This window comes from Haliotis rufescens, unplaced genomic scaffold (genome assembly GCF_023055435.1).
Source record: "Haliotis rufescens isolate VD_foot unplaced genomic scaffold, xgHalRufe1.0.p SCAF_1, whole genome shotgun sequence".
NCBI lineage: Eukaryota > Metazoa > Mollusca > Gastropoda > Lepetellida > Haliotidae > Haliotis > Haliotis rufescens.
The window spans coordinates 78389665-78403535 of NW_025963779.1; the positions used below are offsets into that span (position 1 = coordinate 78389665).

The 13871-nt window shown below is 41.3% G+C and overlaps 1 protein-coding gene and 1 long non-coding RNA gene across 2 annotated transcripts in view; one reads left to right on the forward strand and one right to left on the reverse strand.

Moving 5' to 3' along the window:
* The window catches only part of LOC124147889 (phosphatidylserine synthase 1-like), a 141512-nt gene extending 131605 nt beyond the window's left edge, over positions 1-9907 (forward strand). Inside the window, exon 14 of the mRNA XM_046518730.2 lies at positions 2577-9907. Coding sequence (XP_046374686.2) covers positions 2577-2598 — 22 coding nt within the window. The 3' untranslated portion in view covers positions 2599-9907. The remainder of the gene's footprint in view (positions 1-2576) is intronic.
* Positions 9008-13496, reverse strand: LOC124147890. Its single transcript, XR_006862895.2, has 2 exons — positions 13408-13496; positions 9008-11620 (listed from the first exon to the last, which is right to left on the reverse strand). It is a non-coding gene; the product is annotated as an uncharacterized LOC124147890 (long non-coding RNA).
* Between the last annotated feature and the right edge of the window lie 375 nt (positions 13497-13871).

Consider the following 13871-nt stretch of genomic DNA (forward strand, 5'->3'; position numbering starts at 1 on the left):
GACATCATTGTTGTTACACCTTGATCTCGCTTGTGTTATATATATATATATATATACAGGCCGCAGAATTGCGTCCCTTGGGCACGCCAGAAACCTATGATTGTGGGTCAAATCCAGGTTCGCCCTGATTATGTTACTGGGTTTGTAAGCACCATACCTGTGCTCGTGGGTTTCACCAAAGTGGTAAACGTCTGTGACCTGCATCACTTTGGGCTTTCCTCCCACATTAGGCTGACACACCGTATATATAACTAGAATATTGTTAAAAGGCAGCGTTAAAACCCAACGCAATCACTATATATATATACACACACCATGTTCAATGAGAGAAAACCTGTGCAGATACATGTTGAACAAATTGTGACACTTTGAAGAACTATTTGTGGAAGAGAATGGCACCGGTAGATATTACATTGTAGCATGTTTCATTTACTGTTCGAATTTTAGCATTGAGATTCTTCAAATTCTTGTTACGTCTGGAGAAAAGTATAACACAATGAACTGATTATCAATAATTATCAATAATTTTACCTATTTTTTTTTATATAAATAACACTCGAGACTAAGAAACGTTTTTGTGCAGATATTATTGAAAGTCACTCGTACAAGTGACCCTTTCTCCGGTCGTCACTTGTACGCATAACGGAACCTGTCTGTTGTACACATTATGTCCTCTGCTGATAATGTTTGATAATGTGTGCTCATCTCATGTGACACATGCCGCTTGATGTAGAGTTTCTGCATTCAGGGATGAGGCTGTTCCACGAATCTGCGGAATTCAAGGGTCACTTTTGTGTTACATGCCATTGCAATATACCCGCGGTACTCATAAATCATTTAGTCCCCAAGAGGATTTATTTTTAAAAGAAACCTTCTCATCCCTGTGAATAAGATCACTACCTACATAAGGGTCGAGTGTATACCCATGGATCTGTACGTAGTGGACACTCCATGATGCAGCATATTGTTGTATCCGGGAGGTGTAGCGACAAGTATTTCATGAAGATTGATAGTCAAGTTTTCTAATCAGAAGTTGAGTGTAATCGTGTATTGTCAACATTCACAGGGCTAAATCTGTCCACCACACGAAAGCCAGGTCATTGAGCTCAACAAATGTTGTGGTTTGGATATTCCGACTGTCTTTTATTTTTTCTCTTTATCAGATGCATGTAACATAAACAGACTGGAATATATGTGGGGGATCTGAATCACAACATTTGAGTTTTGAAACCATTTTAAGGAAGCATTGTTAATGTTGATTACAATTTTTGAAGGGTCACAAGTAAGGGGTTATCCCCCTTTGACCAACCCTACTGAAAGTGTTAAATCAGCAGTTATCTGGACTCAGCATGTCCAACCGAATGTTTCTGCCCGGCGTCCTTTGTGTTTCCTTTGTTGACCCAACTACTTTTCAAAGTGCCACTAAACTGAACTCACTCACTTACTCACTCAGCCATGCATTGTTTTCTTCGCTACAGGTTGTCAAGTCGCCTGTGGTAGTGAATGTTGACAATACAGATGTAAGCACCAATAGTTAATCATGTATATCTAGTCAGACCGTGTATGGGGTACGATGTACATTATTGCCAATATTTTGTAAATAGAACTGTTGCCTTCAATCGTTTTGTTTCATTGCTTGCATGTTTGTCAGTTAGTGCATGATTTGATAGCCTCATGGCCTTATGTTAATGCAGTGATTATTGCAGTTGTATTTGCTGAACAAACTTAAGAAACACACTGGACAACAGAGCTCACGTGTCTGCCTCACCCATGTGATCAATACCAACAGAAGGGTGGAAGGTTTGGTTGTGGCGAGTCGATCTGAAGCAGTCTGCTTGACAACGGTATAAGGATCTATTCCGAAAAGTCGCCCTCGGACTAATTAAAGAAGTAGTTATCCTTGAATTGTGTCTACTTTGTCACCCGTCAACATCTAAGTAATGCCTATCAAACAATTCAAGAGCATTAACTCCAAGTGCACTGCAGATGGTGGGGTAGCCTAGTGGTTGAAGCGTTGGCTTGTCATGTTGAAGGCCTGGGTTCGATTCCCCATATGGGTACAATGTGTGAAGCCCATTTTCCGGTGTCCCCTGCCGTGATATTGCTGGAATATTGCCAACAGCAGCGTAAAACCATACTCACTCACTCACCATTTGCACCATGTCTCACTCTGCTACAGTTCCTGTTTGATGTAAATCAATTCTTCTGTTTCGTGTGTAACACCTGCTGTTGTACCACATGGTGTTCATGCTAGTGTTTCTTAAGTTTGTTTATCAGTCGATAGTGTTTCCTTAACCAGAGTCTCTTAAAACCTTCAAAGCATCAGTTCATGTTTTTTTTACAATTGTATCATTACAAATGATGTTGGTTCGTATTTTGACAATCATGTAATATTTTGTGTGTACACCGGTATCTGATTTCACATGTTGTTTTGTCATTCCATACTCTCCGCTACATTACAAGTAACCATGGAAACTAGCACTCGCGTGACTACAGACTACTTCACGATGTTTCTGAAATAGATGTTGTGAAGTCATTTCCAAATGAAATTCACTTTTAATGTTCATTATTTTCAGAAAAAAGCCAGTCAAAACTTAAAACCTGCTGCTTTGGATGTTGCTCCAGTGTCCATCAGTGCTTACTGCTGCTGTGAGCCGCTTCTGTGAGCTGCCTCTTGTCAGTGTTACCATTGTGAGCTTGTCATGGTGTCCGGCACCTCGCCTTCATTGTGATGAGACTGAGAATCATGCACCATTGTCACGTGCAGTGAACTGAGCCATTCACATCACCTGACACATTCACGGAAGACATTCACATCACCTGACACATTCACGGAAGATGTCACATCAACAAATCATCACATGTACCGTGAATGTCTCAAGAAGAATCTGTTAGACATTTTCATGACAGATGCATTGTTTAAAGTTCAGGGTGCCGTTGTACAAAACAACCTCAGCGCTAAGATGATTGTTAGCCTATGTTAAAGTATAGGAGTTACAATCACCTTAGCGCTACAACAGCACCCACATAAATTCCAACCAGACTCACATCATTTCTTCTATTAACCTTTTTTCCCCCCAAATCAGCCAGACAATTGAACATTCATGTTTTAGAAGTTGCCCATCAAGACAAAACCAGCCCGTCTCAGATAATCAAACAGGAAAGTATTTTAAACACTGACAGATGAAATGTAGTTTCACTATTGTGTATTATGCTTTAAAGATCCGTTCAGGACAATGGTATGTGTTTGGCTCAGTTTCTGTGCTATCCACTGAATCCATCCTGGTGCAGCATACATTGTTGAGTCGGCGCTTCTACATGTGCACCAGGGCTTCACTGTATATATCGCATGGGTCATTATGTGAAAGGGATTCAGTCAAGTGATGAGTGTGTGTGTTCACAGCTATTCATCTATGTTGGACGAGGAATTTTTCAGATGTGATGCTGCTGCTGTATCTCAGCTAAATTAGGTGGTCAGGCTGTCACTTGATTGACTGCGAGTCATCATACCCTGATGACCTGGATCACTGGATTGTCTGGTCCAGACTTGAAAAGATTTACCAGCTGCTGTCACATAGCTGGAACATTGCTGAGTGCGGCATTTAACAAGAAACAAAATGTAAGTCAGCTATGACACAGTCAATACTCTGAATGTATAAGTATTGATAGAAAAAATGCCCTTCATGTGCTTTTATATATGTATGTTATGTAAACAAAATTATCATTGTATGTCATATAGTGATTCGTGCTGAACAATGATGCATACATGTCAGTACGGCATAAAGGGAATTGTAAGGTTTAAAAAAATAAAAGAATTGGTTTTCAGGCAATGGTTTTTGAAAATATACTTCGGGCGGGCAGTGTTGTTTTTTATGGTTGTTCAAACTGGTATGTTACCAAATAAACAGTTGTGTCACCAAATGAACAGTTGTGTACAATCAGCATGGGAAGGGGCCTCCCTACATAAATGTATTCCTTGATGAGTAAAATACTGGAATACAGTGGTTGACTACTAATGGACTTGGAATATTTAAGGATTTTTTTAGGTGTTTTGAAAATGGAAATAAAAACGAAACATGCAGCGAACTTTATGATGATGAGGGCGGTGCCTGAGAACCAAGATTATTTTATTTTTTTAGCCTAATCGACTCTGGGATTGGTGCTTACCGATGCCTTTATCCTGCATTTCAGTGGATGTTCTTACTAAAGGAAATAAAAGGGAAACACATAACACAGATATTGACAGTTCCTAAATGTGAAGTCCATATCATGTGAATCACAGTTTGTTCCACTTCTCTGTCATCATCCACAACCCAGTGTGTGGTTGCAGCCACATCTGACTGTCAGGCAAGGGATTAGAAGAGTTGTCTCCCTTTGTCTCACAAGTTGTTGGTCCATTTTGGTATTTTCACTGACAAGACACCAGCTTATCATTTCCTCCAAGGCATCGACAGCTTTGCATGTGCTTACTAATTACTACTTAGATCGCTTCATTGTGTACACAGCCACAACTAATTGAACTAAAGTAGTGCCATAGGTCTATACTACTAAAACAAAGTTTAAAGACCACCCAATTCTTTCATATGTCCATAGTTAATACATCATACCATGTCATACCATAGGCACTATTGTACACACATGGACCTTTAGTCTCCGATGCAAGTCAAGGGAACATTAGTATTACAGGCAGAGACCATGTATTCGGATGGACTCTGAAACAGGATGTTCATTTAGGAATATCCTGTTCTACATACCTCAGACATTTACAGCGACCTCCATTTTTATTTTTGTCAGTGCTTTGCAGAAAGTGCAAGGTTTTTTGTTTATTTCAGTGTTGGCCAGTAATCAATGTGTGTGTAAGGTGATTGTGAGACCTATTGTAGGGTACACATGCATTATACCGGACACTTATCCACCATGCTTGTTTGATAATACTAATAAAGCTGCACGTGACAGAATCACTTTTAGAAAAATTTGTGATATGGTTCCAAATGAGCAGAATATAATGACCCTGTTTGCATTTGTATGGTTTAATAAGATAAAACCTTGAAATTGAATATCAAAGCGATGCATAAATGTCGTAAAATTGGACATCAACATTGAAAAGTACTTGAAAACAGAATTCCATAATGGCGTGCGACAACCTCATCAGTGACATCTGTCAGAGCCACATTTCAGTGAACTCATTGTATTATATTTTGGTAATTAAACAATACAATTACTTACGAAAGCATTTAGTTTCAGCCCCCCAAACTCCCTCTTATTTTAGTATGGGAACAAAAATGAGCTTGTGCACATCCCTCACCAAAATGGCGGAAGGTGTCCGGCATCCTGCACTCTTGCCTTTTGTAGGAGTGTTACAGTTCCATCTCCGTCAACAAGATTTGATGGTTGGTGCTGTACCACAGTAGATTATATCTGGCTGAAAGTAGAAGCTGAAAATACCTTTGTAACACATGTGACGATTGTTATTAAAGGTTACAGCTTGTGGTTTCTTCTGGCAAGAAAATTTGCCTACTTTATGGTTATTGAAAATGAAATCATCATGAAGTTTGGTCAAATGAAAAAATAAATCTGCACTGGTCCTTTGTCACTCAGTCTGACACTGTAATCATGTGTTTTTCTTAGATCAATTATTTTTTGTTGTTTTTATGCTGTTTTTATACTTGAGAACATGCATGTCTTGCTCTGGTACCAATGTTTGATATTCACAGAAAGTCTGAAAGTTGCCATGATGTTCCTTGATGCTGTTATCAGTGGTAAAGTTTTGTGAAAGGGGCCAATCCAGTCATATGGTGTGTGTGTGTGCGTGCGTGCGTGCGTGCGTGCGTGGGTGCGTAACCATGGGGATAGAAGTAACATTTGTACAGAGTAAAAACAGTTCATCTAAAATAAATGTCGATGTTAGAACTGAATGTTTTTGTACACAGGGCTTTAATTTCTGTTGCTTCCATAAGAGAAAATACTTAGCAATTGTTCTCAGAACATGTTTTCGCTTTCTTCCAGATAATAGCAAAACCATTCATTCTTCCAAAATTGGATGTGCCATGTCAGGTTATAGAATAAACACCAATGCAGGAGCTTCTGAACCATGCCATAAACATCGGTGATACTTCTAGTCCTACGTTTACCCCGGCGAAGAGCCTTAGTCGGTCAGCACCTGGCCCAGTGTTGGAGGGTTACATCAAACTGACAAATATCTGACCTGGGTCCTGTTTCACAAGGCGATTGTAGCACAACGACAATCGTAAGTCTGTGTTAGAGTATGGGAGTTACGATAACCTTAGCGCTAATATAGCTTTGTGGAACGGACCCTGTGCTGCAGGCCTTTCTCCCACATTAGGCTCACATGCACTGGTATAACTGACATACTTTTCAAACCCATCTCCTTGGTTACACAAAGAAGCTGAACCGTGAAGATCCGGGGTAGAAAAGGTCTTCAGCCACCCATGCTTGCCGTAAAAGGCGACTATGCTTGTCATATGAGGCAACTAACAGGATCAGGTGGTCAGGCCCGCTGACTTGGTTGATGCATGTCATGGTATCCCAACTGCATGGATCAATGCTCATGATGTCAAACACTGGATTGTCTGGTCCAGACTTGATTGTTTACAGACCGCTGTCATATAGCTGGAATATTGCTGAGTGCGGCATTAAACAACAAACACAAAGTAGCTAAGGTGGTGATTTGGAAGTAAGCAGTGAACCCTTTGGTACTGATATTGACATACACAGATCACTTGTTGGGATACTACAGGTAAGTCAAGAATACAACGAGTCCAGTAGCCTTGAAGGGACTGTATATAGTTGGGTGTGCCAAATGTGGGTGTGTCAGTCCATGTGTGAAGTGATAATGCAACGAATGCCATGGAAGGTGGCCATGGAGACGAGTGTGTGCTTGGAGATGCTTGTCAACTTTGATTTTGTCAGTATGGTCCTTTAAGATGTTCTTTCCATTTCATTTTGGTTTGTATTTGTCATGAGCGATGAAGTGGAACCTTAAAATCCATGTATATATATTTTCTGTACACTACGTACTCGGTTTACTAGTTGATCACATGTAAGAAACTTTGAAATTATTTGTGTGATTAAGGGGACAGGGTCGGCTGTGTGGTCTGGGGCACTTCTATTCGCAATGCAGAGTTGCTTCCCTTGGCCTGGCCAGGATCTTATGATCATGGATCCAAATTCCACATTCACCCTGATTATGAACCATGGCTTGTCAACACTTGCCAGTTTCACCAAAGTGGTACGACCTGCCTCGCTTTGAGCTGCTCTGAGGTTCCCTTGATGCGTCCTGTACAGTCAGATGAGTGGACCAATGTCTTATAAAATGTTGGAAACCAGTTTTTTATGGCTGTACCTAGTTCAAGTGTTTTTGTTTTGTTTGAATGTTGTTTGTGTTGATAGGGGATTATTTATTTGTGAATGATTTTTGAGCACTCAAGAGACTACTATAGGTGCCATGTCCATTATTATCACATCAATTCCATTTATTGTTATACATATATATGTATGTGTGGGAAATAACTTACAATGCATGTCATTTAAGCATATTTTATTGTAAGGGGTGCTCATTTAAACAGATTTCATATGAAGTATACATACAAATTCCTTTGCTGTTCCGCATTTGAAAAATCACCATGAATAGCTGCAAAGTTGCTGATGTGGTATAAAGTAATAATCACTCACTGAATATCTTGAAATCGGGTAGGTGCATTTGAACAAATATGAATAATAAGACTGCACACATGTATTCACCCACCAAGTCTGTTTTGACACAATATTTATGTTATAACTTAATGGGCTTGCTTCTTTCAAAAACTTCGGACCCTAGAACCAAGATTAGGGGTTTGTTGCAAGGAAGAGTTTAGTATTTTACAAGCACTTCATTCACTTTTAAAGAACTGTAAATGTTTGAATTCAAAACCATTATCGTCTTCTAAATATATTCCTAAAAAGTGGTAAAAGAGAGCCTATTTTTTCATGTGATTATAGTTAATCTCTCCTTGCCAAGATTAACTTTAGTCATAATAAAAAATCGGGTTTTCTTAAATCTTTTTTGAGTTGTATGTTTTTCTTTCTGTCTCAGGAGATATTGACCAGAATTTGGTAAGGGGAATATTGAAGAAAGGTACAACAGGTTTACTGAGACAATTGAAAACTAGCCTTGTGAACTGATGTATCTTGTCAGTGTGACGACTGCTACGTGGCAGAACACAATGCTTCGATTTCTCGGGGAGGTCAAGTAGCCTAGTGGTTAAAGGGATTGCTCGTCACGCCGAAGACCGGGGGTCGATTCGCAACATGGGTACTATGAGTGAAGCACAATAAATTTCTGGTGTCCCCCGCCGTGATTTTACTTGAATATTGCTAAAAACGCCATAAAACCTTACTCACCTGCATAAATTTCTCCTCGTCCTGTGTGAACTTTTACACACAGTTACTATTGTAATATTGCTCATGCATTTTCAGGTTTGTGAACATTAGAAGTTACCAAATATGTGTTTATTATTATGATGAATATTTCTGATTTTTAAGTACACTACCATTATCATCTTGTAAATTGATGTTGATGAATATCATGAATTGTTTGTAATTGTGTTAGTGGAAACAGTGAATGGTATTTCATGTTTATTCCAGGGAGTTATTATTTATTCACTAGAAGGAACCATCTAAGCAGTGTACTTTGTTGTATTCTTGTATAAATATGCTGTATTTGGGACATCGATGCTAACAACGGTTACATTTACTAGTAAATTGGTATTTTCAGGTCTCGACAAATATACTGGTCCACCATAGCCCTCTTGACTAATGCCAGTAGATATTTTTAATTTTAAAATGATCTGCCAACCTGTGAAAAATAAGAATTGTACATCTCATTATTTTGTTTACCTGGTGACTATGTGACATATTAAAGTGTTAAAACCTAGCAAATAATTTGTAATTTTCTGTGGACTTGTGGTTTCTCTGTGGCGCTGGTCTTGTAGGCTTTTTGAACAAATGATATTTGTGGAACTTGTTTGGGAGTTTGCATGCAGCTGTAGATGGCTGAATGATTACGGTTCTTTTCAGCTGAGGTTGTGCTTATGATATCCGACCTGGATGATTTGTCAAGTATATACCCATTGTACGCATTACTCAGTTTAACTTACAGGATTTCATCATCTTGTCAATGTTGTCTTTCTTTCAATGAGTCCTTCACCATTTCTCCATAATTGCCATGTTGAATGAAGACAAAGCGGTTAACATATTCATTGTTGGTTTTTTTAATTGTTTTATGACTTTTTCAAACAAAAATCAATTCAGCTTGCTGTATGCTCAGCACTGAAATAATCAACAGAGACAGCATTGTGCCAATATCAAGCCTGTCTTTATGGATCTGCCTCGTTCTGTGTTATAACTGAGGATTATCTTTGCTCTTTGCATTTAAATAGAAGCACATTTTACGCCTATATGTATGCCAAGGTCGTGTTGATACCATTTTAATGTCATCAAACATATGTAATTCAATTAATTCGAATATACTTACATTTTGACGAGTGTGAAGTAATTTTGTTTGTCACATGCATCAATATACATTTTGTATTGACCTATATTTTCATAAGGATGGAATTTGTTCTTCAAAATGTTTTTCTGAATATTGGTTTATCAAAATTGAACAGACCCATGAGGCTGAACATAGTAACATAGGAGTTATTTGCATCATGGTGCACGTGACAAGTCCAGGATTACTTCCCCTGGTTTCCCATCATGCATCAGTGTTTGTAGGTGCGTGTCAACCGCAGGGTTGCTTTTGCAGTAGGTTTATGTAAGCATGTGAGAATTTATTTGAATATTTATTTGAATATTGTTTTTAGTTGTGTGAATCCATCAGAATCTGAATAAAATCCTTATGTCAGTGAAATGCATGGTTCGGTTTGTTTGTTCCCTGGATCAGACTGGATTATTTACACATGCCATAATGTAGCTGGAATAGTGCTGTCTCGGTTGTACAACATCACTCACTGCTAACCACCAGGGTACAAAGTTCATATAGTTAACTGGGTTACTCTTAACAATGCATCCATGTGGTGGGTCCAGGTGGTCCAGTGGTCCAAGGCATCTCACTGTACTAAGATGTAGATTAATACTGCCATGTAGTGGGTCCAGATGGTCCAAGGCATCCCACTGTACAAAGATGTAGATTAATACTGCCATGTAGTGGGTTCAGGTGGTCCAGTGGTCCAAGGCATCTCACTGTACTAAGATGTAGATTAATACTGCCATGTAGTGGGTCTAGATGGTCCAGTGGTCCAAGGCATCTCACTGTACAAAGATGTAGATTAATACTGCCATGTAGTGGGTCTAGATGGTCCAGTGGTCCAAGGCATCTCACTGTACTAAGATGTAGATTAATACTGCCATGTAGTGGGTTCAGGGGGTCCAGTGGTCCAAGGCATCTCACTGTACTAAGATGTAGATTAATACTGCCATGTAGTGGGTCCAAGTGGTCCAGTGGTCCAAGGCATCTCACTGTACTAAGATATAGATTAATACTGCCATGTAGTGGGTTCAGATGGTCCAGTGGTCCAAGGCATCCCACTGTACAAAGATGTAGATTAATACTGCCATGTAGAGGGTCCAAGTGGTCCAGTGGTCCTAGGCATCTCACTGTACTAAGATGTAGATTAATACCGACATGTAGTGGGTCCAGGTGGTCCAGTGGTCCAAGGCATATCACTGTACTAAGATGTAGATTAATACTGCCATGTGGTGGGTCCAGGTGGTCCAGTGGTCCAAGGCATCTCACTGTACAAAGATGTAGTCTAATACTGCCATGAAGTGGGTCCAGATGGTCCAGTGGTACAAGGCATTTACATTAACTCTTGTGAAATTCAAGATTTGGTCACAGTGCCTGGCATCGGCCGTTCCACAGCAAAATTAATAATGGCACACATTGAGAATAATGGGGAAATCACCAAGGAGGAATTTCTAAATTTAAAAATTCATAAAGTCACCTCCTTGGCTGACTATTTTGATTTCTCTGCACCTGGAAGCCCTGAAATAGGAAGCCCTACAATGGGTAGCCAGCCTCTGGCTCAGAGCCTTCTACAACCAGGTATATCAAGTTCAGCCAACATGGGGCCAAGTTCTGCGGCCGGTATGTCATCAGGGTATGGGGGTTTAGGGGGTTTAATAACCCCAGTACATCAACCACCACCTGCTGGCGGTGTTGCGAGCACTCTTGCAACACCCCATCATATACCACCACTAGTTGCGAGCACTCTTGCAACAGTCAATTGTATGCCACCACCACTAGTTGCGAGCACTCTTGCAACCAGCATGCCTTACACATATCCGCACATCCTGGCACAGTACTCGCCTTACCAGTACTCACCATACTCACCGCCAGCGTTTGCTCAAGTCGCAGCACTCCGATATGAGGAAGAGTTGCGTCAAAGAGATGCATTAATTCAGTCATTATTGGCAGAACGCCAAGAGCGGACACAACAGGTACCGGTAAGCAGCCCAGTCCAAACCCCAGACCAGACTATCCATGGTGGGGTTCGACCCAAAGTGCCAGCACAGGCAACAGCATCTCGGATTCAAGACGACCGAACAAGACATCACACCAATTCTGCAAATCAGAATGCAGGAATTTCAATGAATACAACGAAAAGTTAATTATTACAGCTATATCTACAATGTAGACGTCGCTTGATCTCACCCAAGCTGTGCACTCTCCTGTGGGAGCAAGTTTTGGATGATAAATGAATTATTGATATCATAAAATAGGGAATAAAAAGTAAACCGGCGCCTCATGGTTTTAGGTGCTTCGTAGTGCCCAGAGGGGCAGACTGGAAGAAGGTAATCAAGTACAACCTGAGGAAGCAGAGATACAGGAGCACCTTAGCATGGAGGCACATCCAGGAGTGGATGATACACCGGAGTTCACCCTGGACCGTAGATCTGAGAGAGACTTGAACTCAATCAACGATGTCATCTCCAATTTTGAGGGAAGGGCCACGGGACCACCGGGCAGATTTGTACATCAACCTCCGTTGGGGTATACTGGGCCCCAACCCAGGTTTTCCCGCAACAGTCCATTTGATCCGCCAAGAATGGAACATTCGGAGAGCAGTGAGACTACACAGGCCAGTGAGGTGGACCATCCGAGTAGAGTGGATAATATGGAAGCAGATATCCCTGGAGTGGATTACCGGACCCGAACAGTCGAAGCCAACCAACAGCGACCGCCACAAGTAGGCCGCAACCGGGAGGCCGTAAGAGAAGTTCAGACAGCAGGCCGAACGGATCCCCAAGGTCTGGGGCGCCGGCCGGGTCAAGATCGTGAACGAGGTGAAGCAAACCGAAGACCCCGTCAGGAGCGGCCAGACTGGGGAGCGGGCCCGAAGACCCCACCCATTTCATATGGAGGGAAGGGGAGCTGGAGTGCTTTCCATGTCCAATTAGACACCTGGGCAAGGAATCACCGTTGGACTGATCAACAAAAGTTTGACACCCTCTGCCTTTGCCTCAAGGACGAGGCCCTGGGCTATTTCGCCATTTGCAAGGGGCGACAACCAGACATATCCTTCGAGGCCATGGCTTCAAACTGAAGAAGCGTTTTGACAAGTCAGAATTACCTTAGACGGCCCAGATTAAATTCCAAACACTGCGTCAGGAGTCTGACGAGTCGCTTGAAGCCTGGTCCGAGCGCTTGGTAAATACTGCTGTAATTGCCTTCCCGGGCCTGCCTGACTATTATGTGGACCAACAGGTAATCACCAAGTTCTGTCAAGGGTGTTCCAATAAGGAGGCCAGTCAATTTGTAGCCAGTCTTCGACCCAATCCCTTAGAGGATGCTATAGATAGAGTCCGTCATTTCCAGCATCATGCCCAAGTAGTATATGGGCGGCAACCCAGGCGAGAGATGAGACAGGTCATGGTAGAGGAAGAACTGGCAAGCCTAAATCGGGTGGGGGAACCGCGTTCCGTCGAGCAACGAATGGGGGAAGTAGAGAAGGACGTAGAAGAGATAAAAAAAAGGAGACCAAGAAGGATTTTAGCAGAGATTAAAAACATGGTGAAGAAGTTGGCAGAGAATTTGTCTAGAGCACGCGTCCGTTCTCGGTCCCCCAGTTTAATTTAATTTAAAGAGGTACTTTCGTCTAATTGTTGCATATATTGGCTCGATCACGCGTTAGAGAATATTCATGGGAAGAGTATCATTGCACTAATTATGGAATTACGCATATATACGAGTACATTACAATGATGTGGTAAATTCAACAGAAGCCGTAAAAGTTTCCGTCTTGTGTGACGCCTTGACTCTGCATTTCTGACTAATTCTCTTTGTTACATTGGAAAACATGGTAAACAAATAACAGTACGTAAATTGTCAGAATGTTTCTGAGTACTTACGTGATAGATTTATGTGTATACGATCCCTCAATCAACGAAAACCTCCTCTGTAAATCCCGCGTACTATGCTAGCTGGCTGCCGGCCGCATGGAACTCTGGGTAGGAGAGTGCCCCTTCCGCTGTGATGCATAGGACCTGTTAAAGAAGAGGTGAAATATTACATAAACGTTCGTATTTGGTGCATGGGCTTGCCTTGAGCTGTTAGTCCCGGCTCGAATACTAGGGAAATAGTCGGGTTAGATATACACACGAAAACGTCAGTAGTATTTTGTGCATTGGCTTGCCTTGAGCTGTTAGTCCCGGCTCGAATTCTAGGGAAATAGTCGGGTTAGATATACACACACGAAAACGTCAGTAGTATTTTGTGCATGGTCTTGCCTTGAGCTGTTAGTCCCGGCTCGAACACTAGGGAAATAGTCGAGTCCAGTTATACATACACACGAAAATGTTGTGTGCATGTTAGC